The sequence below is a fragment of the Onthophagus taurus genome, chromosome 1 (genome assembly GCF_036711975.1).
Source record: "Onthophagus taurus isolate NC chromosome 1, IU_Otau_3.0, whole genome shotgun sequence".
Lineage (NCBI taxonomy): Eukaryota > Metazoa > Arthropoda > Insecta > Coleoptera > Scarabaeidae > Onthophagus > Onthophagus taurus.
This window is the reverse complement of record NC_091966.1, coordinates 4,973,540-4,986,713: the sequence shown is the minus strand read 5'-3', so window position 1 is coordinate 4,986,713 and position 13,174 is coordinate 4,973,540. Positions and strand designations below refer to the sequence as shown.

Sequence of the window (13,174 nt, the reverse complement as noted above, 5' to 3'; positions counted from 1 at the left end):
AATCGCTAGAGTGCTAAAGCACACAATCTGGAGAAACAAGTGTATGTCGACTGAAACAAAATGAAGAATATATAAGACATGTATGCGGAGACGCAAGTAACAGAACAAGCGTACCATACAAAGGAGATGAAAATCCAGAAAACAATAGCGTGTAATTCGCTGAAGGAAGTAGTGCGATGTGCACGGTGAGAAGATGAGTTTGGAATGAGGATGTATCCAAGATAGATAACAATAGATTGGCCGCGATGGAAAACTAAAGTCATGGCGACCACCAGTACTCTAGGACATAACCCTAGGACTTTCGTCACGAAGAAGAAGAAATTGTAATTCGATTTCCTTTAAATTTGTATTTATTTTAATTCCGTGATTTTTTCTGAACTGTTTGGAGATTGAGCTGATGATGCTTGTGTTGGCCGAAACCGGTACTGATTATTTAATGTGTAATAAGAAACTTTATGTTATTTTAAATCCTTCTCAAAGCGATATGCTAGCTACATCAAGGTTGTATTATTATAACCGTCATGAAACTATACTAACAAAACTATTTTTAATTGTTTTTTCTAAAATTATAGACAATCCACAAAACTTTTTCAAATAGTACATTAATTATTTAACCATTTTTAAAACTCTACTTCTAGACACTAAAATAAAATGTTGATCGCGATGCCATAAAAAAATAAATAAAAAATTTAAATCAAAGTTTTTTTAATAACTATTTTAATTTTCGAAAAGGTAAGATATTTATCAAATAATTTTTATTTTATTATATTTCTAATTGTTTTTTGTTTCAGGATCAAAATAAAAATTAATTTTCTACGCAAGAGTAAAAATTGATAAATAAATTATGTGAAACTAAGAAATTTCTTCTCCCAATTTTGATCATTTTTGATCATCATCAGGAGTCATCGTAAGACGGATATAAATTTTAATTTAATTTTTTCTTGGTTTTGCTAAATTATTTTTCAAAATAAATTTATTAATATAATATTCGTTTACTTTTTTTTTTGTATTATAATATGTATTTATTATTTATTTTGTTAATTTATTTATTCATTTATTTATTTAAGACAATTTAAGGCTATTTGTGTGGTGTTCACCGCTTTTTGCTTAAAACCTCTAAAAATTGTGTTCGGTGTCGTGTAGTGTTTTTATTTTTTATTTTTTTGGTGATCCATTTCTTTTTTTTTTAAGATTTTTTCCTTAATTTTGCATTGATCGTTTTAGTTCTAAGTTAATTTAATTTTTGGGTTTTTCAGTTTTCCTCCCAAAGAAGAGGCACGTGTGCAAAACCTGCGGGAAATCTTATAGCCATCAACCAAATCTTTCCAGGCACAAGAACTACGAGTGCAGCAAGATTAAAAACTTCTCCTGCCAGTTTTGTCCATACGCTGCATATCACAAAGCGCATCTCTTGAATCATTTAAGAAAAAAACATAGTTTAATGGTGTAATAATGTTTTTTGTTATCATTTTTGAAGCGATTTTTTTCTTTTGGGTTCTATTAGACGAATTTTAGGAAAATGTTTGTTTTATTTATTTATTTTAACTTCTTTTTTACTTAAAAAGTTCTCCAATTTTATCGTGACGTTGTTTCTAATCTATTTTATTTTAGACCAGAAGAAAGAAGAAATAAAAGTTCTTAATATCTCAACGATTTATTACGAAAAAATTCCTATTATAAAACAAGAAAAAATTATTGCAACTCCGATACCGGAAATAACAGAGAATGTTGAAAATGCAATAAAATCCGTTGAAATTATTCACAATCGAGATAACCAAAGACACGATGAACAACACGCATTTGGTCAATTGAGGAAAGAGAGAATGAAACGATTCTTAGCGATGACTAAAAAAGATGTTGTTCCAAAAAAGAAAGTTTATAGTTGTGAGATGGATATTAATTTGCTTAAGAAACCACCCGATACGATTAAATGCCCGCGTTGTTTGAAATTGATTGAGTTCTCAAAGAAATCAGCTCATTCTAAAGAATGTTTCACAACGGAAGCTCCTCGTAGATACGCTTGCGCTTCTTGTTCATTTCAACACATCGATATTACAGAAATTGAAACACATGTATTGAATACTCATAGAAAAAAAGATGTTTAAAGAATGTTGATTTTAATTTTTTGTTTGTTTTTTTGTCTTTGTGTGTATTTAGTTTAATTTAGATTTTGTTGTTTAGTTACCGTATTATTTTATTATTTGATGTTTAGTTTTTTTTGTTTAAATTAAATTTGTGTTGTGTGCATGAACTTATCTAGAAGAAGTAGGAAATTTGGGCGGTCAAAAATAAAAATAAATCTAACTCGGACATTTATTGGTATTCTAGGAATAAATAAATTTAATTTCGACTTTGTTGACCAAGAAAATTGCCCTAAGGATGGTGATCAAGAGAAAAAGAAACGTGGTAAATCGGGTTCTTCATCCAGCGGAAGAAAATCAAAAAGACCCGTCCGGATTTTAGGCGAATTATTTATTTGTCCAAATTGTACGAAATCATACAGTTTAAAACATTCTTTAACTCGTCATATGCGATACGAGTGCGGACAAGAACCGAAACATCAATGCGGATTGTGCGATCGAAAATTTAAGCACAACTATGATTTAAAAATTCATCTTAAATATGTTCACGGCCCGAAAATTTCTGAATGTTTTTTAAAAAATGAAATTTAAGCCGTTTTAATTTGTGAAATTTTGACTTAAATAAAGTTTTTAGAAAGATTTTTGGGATTTCTTATTTTTAATTATGTTTGTAAAGGTTTGTCCAGATCGAACACACATGTGCAACCGCTTGGTCTGGATAAAATTTAAAAAAATAAAGCTAAAAGGTGTTGGATAAAAGTAACAATTTTTTTTTAATTAAAGCTAATCTACATTTTTTTGTGTGCTTACATAGATTTTAGTTTTCAGGTACCTTGTTTTTGACCGAGACATTGACGGCCGATATCTTTGTCCGCACTGTAAATCATCATACAAACAGAAAGGTCATTTAATAAGACACATGAGATACGAATGTGGCGTTGAACCTCAATTTAAATGTACAATTTGCTCAAGAAGATTTCGTCATAAAAGCAACTTAAAAGCTCATTTCCTCAACATTCACGCACCTGATAATCTATAACTTGTAATTTTTTATCATTCTATTTAGTACAATAAAAATGTTTTTTCGTTACAAGTTAACTAATTTTGTTTTATTTATTCATTTCTTTTTTTGTTAATTTTGTGAAGTCGTTTTTTATTTTTAGTTTTTTTTTAGCTTTGTTTTGTTGATCCAAATCAACACCAGATTTTTTTTTTGCATGAGTGAGAGCTGTTGTGCCGCACTTTTTTTCTGCACTTTATTGATGACAAGGAATCTGTTTGTTTCTATCAAGAAAAAGTATCCAAACGAAATTTTTCTTGTCTGTTTTTAGAAATACGTTACGCCCAGTACTACAAGAACGGCAAGTACTGGTGTCCAACTTGCGAGAAAAGCTACACTTTACAACGAAATTTGCGACGACACATGACTCACGAGTGCAACATTGACCCGAAATATCGTTGTCAAATCTGTAATAAGCGGTTTCGGTATCGGTTTTATTTAAACAAACATTACGCGTTTCAATGTGGGAGGTAAAAACATACGAAGAAGTAATGTGATGGAAAATATTTGTGATTTATCACGATGATACAGTATTTGATAATTTTAAGATGAGTGTGAAAATAAGTTTTATTTATTTATTGATTAAAAAAAATTTTCTTTTTGAAGTTATATTTTTGGGTGGAGTAAATTTAATAGTGAATGTTTATAAATCGAAATGAGACCACTATTATTTTTATAAAATCCTTTTATTTCTGTATAGATAAATATATGTTTAAAAATCACTAAAGCATTTATGTCATAATTATGTGGGTTGCCTATCTGCTTTTTGACTTCCAACATGATTATGATAACATGATCGCTCAGGTGATTTCATATAAACTAATTGTTTCAAAAGTATTGTATCAAACGAAAATACCATGTCAAAATTATATTATTGTATTCAAAACGTTGAGTCTGGTTCTAGATGAAGACTAAGTTAGTAGAAGAATATCAAAAGTTTGCAAGTGTGAGACAAAATATGGTTAACTTTTGGGTGGACACGTCAACTTCGTGACTATGTAAATATTTTAAAGTCTTGTGGAGAATATATGCACATGTGCTTATCTTATCATTGATGATACGTGAGTAGGGGAGATTCAAAATCAAGAATGTTCATTAAGCTAGACTTAATGTATTTTTAGAAACCAGTTTCTACTAAATGAGCAAAAAATGTACAAGTAATATTTATATTAAGGGGCGTTAATGATGCTGATAGAAGCAACTGATTTACAAGATTTTTGAGTATAATTCATTCATATAAATAGTATGTATATTGTATTTTTTATGTACGATAAGAATATTGTAATACAATTCTTAAGTATCTACAGTGTCCGCCAAAAAGTTAGCAACAGTTAGAACAGTTTCATTTCTGTTCCATTGTATCTACGTTTCTGAAATTTAGTTTATACAGGGTGATTCAAAAAACCGCTGACAGACTTCTAGAGTAGATAATACATGAAAAATTAAGATAAATAGTCTTAATATACATGGGGTCGCAAATGCCTCCGCAAAAAGCACATTTTTAAAAATATTGTCTACGCCATTGCTCTCTACGCGTGTAAAGTGATCAACGATCTATCAAAGATTTGTAAGAGACCAATTGATAGATAATTGATCACTTTACACGAAAATACTGCCCGTTTGACAAAATTAGCAGTGGAGTTGAAAATATTTTTAAAAAAGGGCTTTTTATTGCAAATAATGTTTAATTTTAAAGAAACTTTGAGCCGCTATATCTCGTTAAGGAGGCATTTGCAACCCCATGTATATTAAGACTTTTCATCTTAATTTTTGATGTATTACCTGCCCTAGAAGTCTGTCAGCGGTTTTTTGAATCACCCTGTATAGGAGGTTCATACCGATCTTTCGATCTAAAGTATTTTCAAGATGGTGGCCATAACCATCACACAAGTTCGTTATTTTAAAAATGCTATAGTTTTTATTGCACCTTTTAATTATATGCGAAAAAATAAGTTGACTTTGATAAAAGTTATTGGTACCTGGCGTTTTTCGTTTTCGAGTTATTTTGTTTTTAAGTTTTTCTTGGCAATTTTCACCATGCCCTTTAAAACTCTATATCTCAGCAAACGTTCATTAAAAAAAGCTCTAAATTGGCACGATTACTCTTCAAATGCTGTCAAATAGATTGTCATTTGCTGTATCACAGTATCTTATACAGGCTGGTCAAAAAGTGAATTACCTTTTTTCCGCATTCAATGACAAGAAAGTCGAAAATTTATCCCATATTTTATTAGCTCACCAGAAAGGGAGTTTGCCATTTATTAGGCCATGATATTTTGACAGTTTTTCGTTTAATTTATTTTTACAATTAACTTTGATTGATAATCTTTTAGTTTACTATCTTTGATTTACCAAAAATAGCAAATAGAAGAACAAATAAATGAAACAATGAAAACAAAAATTAGGTTTGGATAAAAAATTTAAATAAATTTAAAATTAAAAAAAATTCCAGTTAAAATTCTCAGCTTTCTTGGCATTAAATATGGATAATTAAATTTTTGACCATCCTGTACAAGATACTCTGATACAACAAATGGCAATCTATTTGATATCATCCGAAGAGTAATCATACCAAGATAGATGGTGAAATTTACCAAAAAAAAAAAACTTAAAATCAAAATAATTGCAAAACGAAAAATGCTAGGTACTAGTAACATTTATCAAAGTCAACATATTTTTTCGCGTACAATTAAAAGGTGCAATAAAAACTATAGCATTCCATTTAAAATAACGAACTTGAGGTCTAGTTCCGGGGGACCGGAAGTGGCCACCATCTTGAAAATACCTTACATCGAAAGATCTGTATGAGCCTCCCATATAAGCTAAATTTCAGAGACGTTGATGTAATGGAACAGAAATAAAACGGGTGTTGTTGACTTTTTGGAGAACACTGTATATTAATGATTTTAAACAATAGTGTTAGATATTATATACAAAGGAGAGGTGTGGACAATTGACTGCAAAATTGAGTTTCCAAGGGTTCAACGTGGAAGTGATATTAAATCATATTGAGGTTGACGTCACATAGCTTTGGTAATGGCAATAAAAGAGAACAACTCTAGAATTAGAGCATTCTAGTACTAACATCCCATATTGTATACTAACCACCAATCTAGCAGTCTGTCACGTTCCTCCTTGGCAGATCAATGTTTTGTCACACTCCAATTGAATTACCACTTTGACGAATTGAATACGAAATGGTTCCTTGTCAAAAAAATAAGAACTTAAATGATCGTGTTGATATACTTTACCCGTTTCAAAGTGTATATCTCATCTTTTATATCACTTTGTATTTCATTTTTTCATCCTTTTTGGAGAAGCTATAAAGGTTTGGTCTATCCATTCTGTTCTGGCTGCATTTGTTGTGATCAGAATGATCTTTCTATTATTATGCAGGCTGTTCTAGCGACCCTTGGGATGCTGCTGTACAATCTATGGCAATCTATGGTAGTCTTCTGCGTGTATCTATTTTACCATATTTTTCGTCTGGCTTTCCTCCCGAATTTTCTTGTTTCTTATTTGATCCCATCATGTATTTCCAAAAATTTCTCCGTCTAGTATATCATTATTGGCCTAACACATATTTTGTATATCTTCACTTTTCTCTCGGTAGATATGCAGTGTTTTTTCCAGATGGCCCTGTTCTGGCTAACTTGACTTGTTTTCTCACGTTATTCTTGAGTTCTCTATAAAACGATATGAAATAATAATAATAACTGTAGTTTGTTACTTACTCTATCATTTGGTGAGCTATTTGGAGGCTATAATAGGAGACAGTACGTGAGGTCTCCTATTCATTAGTAGGATGTTGGTGGCGGAGATGTTGCAGGTTACGTTGAGGACTATGGTGATGGTTGTAGTTTCGACGGGCATTGAGTTTTCTTTGCAGCATCTGATTTCATCTAAGATCAAACTGGTGACATATTTGTATTTAGCATATCACAGTGAGGAATCCTCAAAAAGTGTGATTAGGTTTTAACTTGGGTTGTTAATACTGTTCTTTACAAAACAACTAAGGAAATGCAAAGTTTTAGTTTCATATCTGGAATTTGGAAGTTATGGTGTTAGTTGTCTTAGGAATGAAAACAGATTCTGGTAGTCAATCTTGGAATTCTTTCTTGTAATTTTTAGCACCAATTTTATTTTTGATTGCTCGTTCGGGTTTGGCATGACTTCAACTTTACGACTGGTTTAGACTTTAAGGCCTTGCGAGTTTAGGCAATGTACGCCTTGCTCACATCCATGTGGTTGAATTTATTTTCCGAGCCTTTAGATCACTATCGACATAAAGTAGCGAATTTCATATCTCTTTGCTGGGTAATTACTATTACGAATACTTCAAAATTTTCCTGTAGTCAGCTAAAGAGTCTATGTTCGCAGCAGTAGATGGTAGCTGAAGATATCCTTTGTAAGATGCGACTAGTCATGGGGTATTTTGGGGTTATATGAAGATATCTAGGTTATATACATATGTTATTATCATTTTTTATGTACTTCTAATGGAAAAAATGGGATTTGGGTTTATATGATATATTGGGAACATGATGAAGTAACCTATTTAGATTACTCCCAGCAGCAAGAAGAGATCAGTGAAAAGTTCAAAGAACAAGCAAGCTACAATAGATGTTTTGATAAAACAATGAGCACTGTTGCAATTCGAAAAGGCTTGGTAACAAATGGAGGAACTCTTTTCATATGCCAAGATTTTGAGAATTTTTCTGAAGAGAAACATTCCATCAAAATTGATAAGACGTGGCAATTTAAGTCTATCAGTTTTGGGTTCCACATCTCTGTGAATTTTCATACACACAAGTTTGAAAGAACAATTAAAATTTTCGAATAATATAAATAAATAAATAATAATATTATAATAATAATATTTCTGCTTAATCTTGAAGAGTGAGGTTATTTCTTCATATGTCCTATTTTATTAAATTTGTGTATTAATATAAGAAATGATGCTTTTGAAACAACGTTTTCTTATGACACCACCATCATCAGGAAAGGTACGCCGAAACCGGTGGAAAGAAAAATAAAGGTTTTTTCTTATCGAATAGAGCAAAAATCTCATTTATATGATGAAAATCGACCAGAATCCTAAATACCAAAAATAAAATTATTTATATACCAAAATGATTGAAGAGAAAAGTATTTTGGATCCGCCATTATTATCAATTCTTTAAATTACTTAACGTAATTCAACCCAATTTTCTACATATACTTTTCGTTTGGAACATTACTTTTGAAACAATCCGTTAGTAATAATGTTAATGGTTAATATATTACCTATAGAAAGTGTCCGGAAAGAACAAAAAAAAATATAAATAAATAAAATGTGAAAAATCGAGATTATAAAATCAAAATAAATAAAATAGCGACAAAAACGTAACAAAGAAATTATTTCTTGTAACTCATCGATAATTTTAATAATTTAATATTAATTAAAATTAAATTTTAATTTATAAAATCTTTTAGGTCCACCATTTACGTGTGCAACGTGCAATAAGTCCTACAAGTACTATCAAAATTTAATGAAACACAAACGATACGAATGCACAACAAAAAATTATTTTACATGTCCGGAATGTAATAGAGGTTTTACACAAAAATGCAGCATGGAGAGGCATTGGAAGAAATTTCACCAGTGTCAAGGATCACCTAAACTATCTTTCTCTGTTTGATGATTTTTTAATAAAATTAAATATTCTGTTATATTTTTTATTCTCGCATGATTAAAAAGAAGGAAATGTTAATTAACGCTTTAACATCACAAAGAGTGCTTAACTATATCATTATAAGTGTTTGTGATTGTCACAGGGGAAAAAATTAATCGTACTGTTTTTAAAGCTTTAACATGTGGTGTCTTTTTAATTTCTGTTTTAGATCCGAGAAAACACGATGTGACAAAACCGTATGGTTGCGAAAAATGCGGAAAATCTTACAAACATAAACCGAATCTAATCAGACATAGAAAATACGAATGCGATGGGATAGCACATTTCATTTGCCACCTATGCAATAAAGCTTATACGCAAAATTCAAGTTTAAGACAACATTTCTTAACCGCTCATCAAGAAATGGTAAAACACCGTAGAAATAAGTGAAAATAATTTTTTTTTGGATTTTCTTAATTTTTGTTTTTTTTTTTTTTCAATGTTACTTTTTGTTTTTTATATTTTCGTTTAAATAAATTATTTTTTAAAAAATATTTTTAATTTCTAATTGGCATGTTATACAAGGTGATTTGAAAATGGTGGTTAAATCGATATTGTGTGTAAGAAATTTAATTTTAAATTAAATTAAAGTTTTATACTTCAAGTGTTCGTTTTCGACATGTTTTGGTAATGGGTTATTTATTAGATATTTTTTATATTTATCATAAAATAGAATATTTAGCTATAATTATTATAATATACTTTAATTTTTTAGAATCGATTAGAGGCTAAATAATTATTTTAGTAAAGTTTTTAGTGATATGATAACTTTTCTGAAGCCTAGTTGAAGCTTGTTGTTAAAACTTGAGTTTTTTATCATAGTTTTTGAAGTTTAGTTTTCTATTACCTACTTATATGAATTTGAAGACCGGTTTTGGCTTAATAGCACTCCTCAGTCGAATCGATCCAAATAAATTCAGAGAGAACATTATCATCTAATCGAAATTGTAATGATTTACACTATATAACATAAAAATTCTGTCTTAAATTGTAGACCTCACACTCTTTTAAAGAGGTTGAATACTCAGAAAATTGTATTCAATTTGTATCGATCATAAAAATAATTATTTGATTAATGTCTAACAAACTCAATATCAAAGTAGAAATATTAAAAACACGTTAATAATCTTCTCTATACAGGGTGTGTCAAATGTTTGGAATATAGCCAATAACTTCGCCATTTCTGGTTTTAAACAAAATTTTTCAAATAAAAAATTCTTTATCAATTGTAGTGCATTTTTTGACGATATTTGCTTATTTACATTGTTTTTTTTGTTTCGTTGCTATGGCAACCAACATTGTTATTTTAAATAGGATGCATATGTTTTTTTTTTTGCATATTTTGATGGAGGATAAATCCCTCTACGCGATGAATATATCAAATCATATGGTTGTATAAGAAAAAATGCGTTCTCAAAAAATATTAAATCAGCAAATTACAATCAAAGCAGGTCAGAAAATTGACAGTTTAAACAAATATGGCGCAATTAGGTGACCGAAAAGGAATCCAAATATTAATGATAGAAAACGCACTCAAAGTGAAGTTTGTACATTGTTGTACATTAAATATGTGTCACCGTACCCAGACATCATTAATTATTCATAATTGTTGAAACTGTCATTTTTTGACATTTAAAGCTGTCAACGGCATTATTTCGGCGCCTACTTTGATTGTGATTTGCTGATTTAATATTTTCAGAAAACGCATTTTTTCTCCATTTTTTTCTTATACAACCATATGATTTGATATGTTCATCGCATAGAAGGATTTATTCTCTATCAAAGTATGCAAAAAAAACCATATGCATCCCATTTAAAATAACAATGTTGGTTGCCATAGCAACGAAACAAAAACAATACAAACAGGCAAATCTCGCCAAAACACGCACCACGATTAATAAAGGATCTTGTATTTGTAACATTTTCCTTTAAAACCACCAATGCCGAAGTTATTGGCTATATTCCAGACATTTGACACACCCTGTATATACATAACACCCTGTATGTATACAATAGCAGTAATATTTAAAGGAATAATGCAAAAGTAACTTTGCAGGTTTATGTCTTTTTATTCAGAACTAAGACAGCTTAATGTGTTATAGTAAAGCTGTCTCAAATACATGATTTTAGTACCTTCAAAGTGCTGTTTTGGTCCTCGTCAAAATGGACGCAGAATTTATTGTCTATACATTTTTCTATATCACACTTTTCTAGGAACTTACAACATGACTTGTAGCAAGTCTTTTGGGGTCACCAAGTTCCTTAAAATTGTTTTAAAAGGTTTCATCACCAAAACCTTCAAGATTAGCAGAACGTTCTTGATTAATTTTACAGTCAAAATGAATTCATCAAACTACGCCAACACTCAACCATGTTTTTGAACTTGTGCAGTTGATAACAAACATCCTTTTAAAGTTATTCATAAAATAACAGGACTATCAAAGATTTTGACATTTCCTTTCATGTTTTTTGACCTATTCATTGGGGTACATAGTGAGGTTCATACATTTGTTGATACGTTCCAGTTATTGATATTGGATTCACAAGAATGTATTCAATGGAGTATTTTCAATAGTATATTATTTTATCATTAAGAGTTACAATCAACTGAAGCTAAAGATAATGCTTGAATTCAGACGAGAAGTTAAATCATTTATTGTATACTAGGTTTGACTTGACCCGAAGATTGTCCACAAAAAGATGAGGGTTTGAATCAAAAATATCATGCAGTTGTAATCCTTAACGTTGAACGTTTCTAATATGTTTGTGAGCTGTATCAACCCATGTTTGGATAAGTGCACAGCTAGATTAATGTATCAGCAAAACAAGCCAATTCAAAGTTTTGATAAATTGTATTACAGGTAATAATCCATACTCTAGAAGTATACTTCATACTTAATAATAACAAAGACATTAAGCTTTTTATGTCAAAGTTATTTTCTTTTGGACACCGCATCAGAAATGAATTTGCCAACATTTTTACAACGTTGTTGGATAAAATGTCAAAAGTGAAAAGTCTTTCCTTATTCAATCCAGATGGTGCTCTGAATTGATATGTCATCTTTCGCAGTATTTTGGCACGTATTGGAATGCAAATTGCTATACTGGACAACATTTTCAGAAGTGAACAACAGTTAAAAGAGATTATACAAAATCTTAGGTTGTCACGATGAATCGTTGCGGCTATTGTGGACAATAACTATTTAAAGAACAGCATTTTAGGCTAGATGAAAAGTAAGTCTGCGAATTAAATGGTTATTTATCGTCGACGATCTCAATTAAAGCTTGCTACCTACACTCTACATTCACCCGCATGTCAATGATTAACCTTCGCAGCACTGAAATACAAATTTAGTTGCAGATATTATATTTTGTACTTCTATACAAGAAAAGAAATATCGTGCCCAGATGACTATTTTTGTCAATCAGACTGGAAATGAACTGCGGATCAGATGCGATTTATATTTGCTGATTTCGATTGAAAACATCTGTTTTAGTACAAAAATAAGTCGTGAAGCACGTTATTGTTGACAATTGATAAATTGTAGCTGTGGTGGCTTGTATTCGGGGATTTGTAAACAAGATTATTTACAATGGTAGAGTACAAATAAGTACTTTATGCAGCCCAACAAGAAATGAAACTGCAAATCAGCATCGAGTTATTGTTGAGAATTTTTATTGAAGGATTTTGGCAGCAAGGTAGACACAAGCAATCTTAGTGAAGAAAGGACTACTTTAGATATCCGAACTTATTTATCTTTGACAGCTGAGATCCTTCGAAATCTTGGAGCTGAATTACTTCATATCAAATAATGATTAAAATGCCTTGATTAAAAACTATCTCTTTCAATCCTTAGCGACATTACTGCATATATGTATAACTCATTTGGACATTCGGGCCAGAAATGAGATTTTGACTCATTATAGAGTTGTTGACGATCTCAATTGAAAAGCCTCAAGGCTGCAAGAGACCTCGGCTATAACCTCCCCATCCTTCGTGGCCTTAATGTATAAATCTCTATTTCGGAAATACAAGTCATAAATGAGTTGGTCAATCAGCAGCAATTTATGGTTGATGATTACGATGGCAAGATCTCTGCTACACTCTTTCGATTTTTTGTGATTTTAGTGCATAATTAACTCTTATGGAGTTTTGGCAGAGAAATAAATGCGTGAATCTTTCGCAGTCTTTGATGCACAAATAACTATTTTAGACAGTGAACGAGAAAGGAATTCTATAATAATTTATTCTATAATATTATTAAATATATTTTTGAATTGTATTTCTTGAGTGTATTACCAGCAGATACTTGGCAGAT

The 13,174-nt window shown here is 30.6% G+C and overlaps 1 protein-coding gene across 43 annotated transcripts in view; it reads left to right on the top strand.

The window, feature by feature from the left end:
* LOC111415678 (longitudinals lacking protein, isoforms H/M/V) overlaps positions 1 to 13,174 on the top strand; it is a 289,549-nt gene that overhangs the window by 34,769 nt on the left and 241,606 nt on the right. The window contains exon 5 of one of the 43 annotated variants that reach the window (XM_023047462.2): positions 2,903 to 3,179. The exons of 41 other annotated variants lie outside the window; for them this stretch is intronic. In XM_023047462.2, coding sequence (XP_022903230.1) covers positions 2,903 to 3,120 — 218 coding nt within the window. In that variant the 3' untranslated portion in view covers positions 3,121 to 3,179. Of the gene's footprint in view, positions 1 to 1,256; positions 1,521 to 2,902; positions 3,180 to 13,174 lie in introns of those variants that run through there. One more of the 43 variants, XM_023047474.2, reaches the window with a different exon arrangement.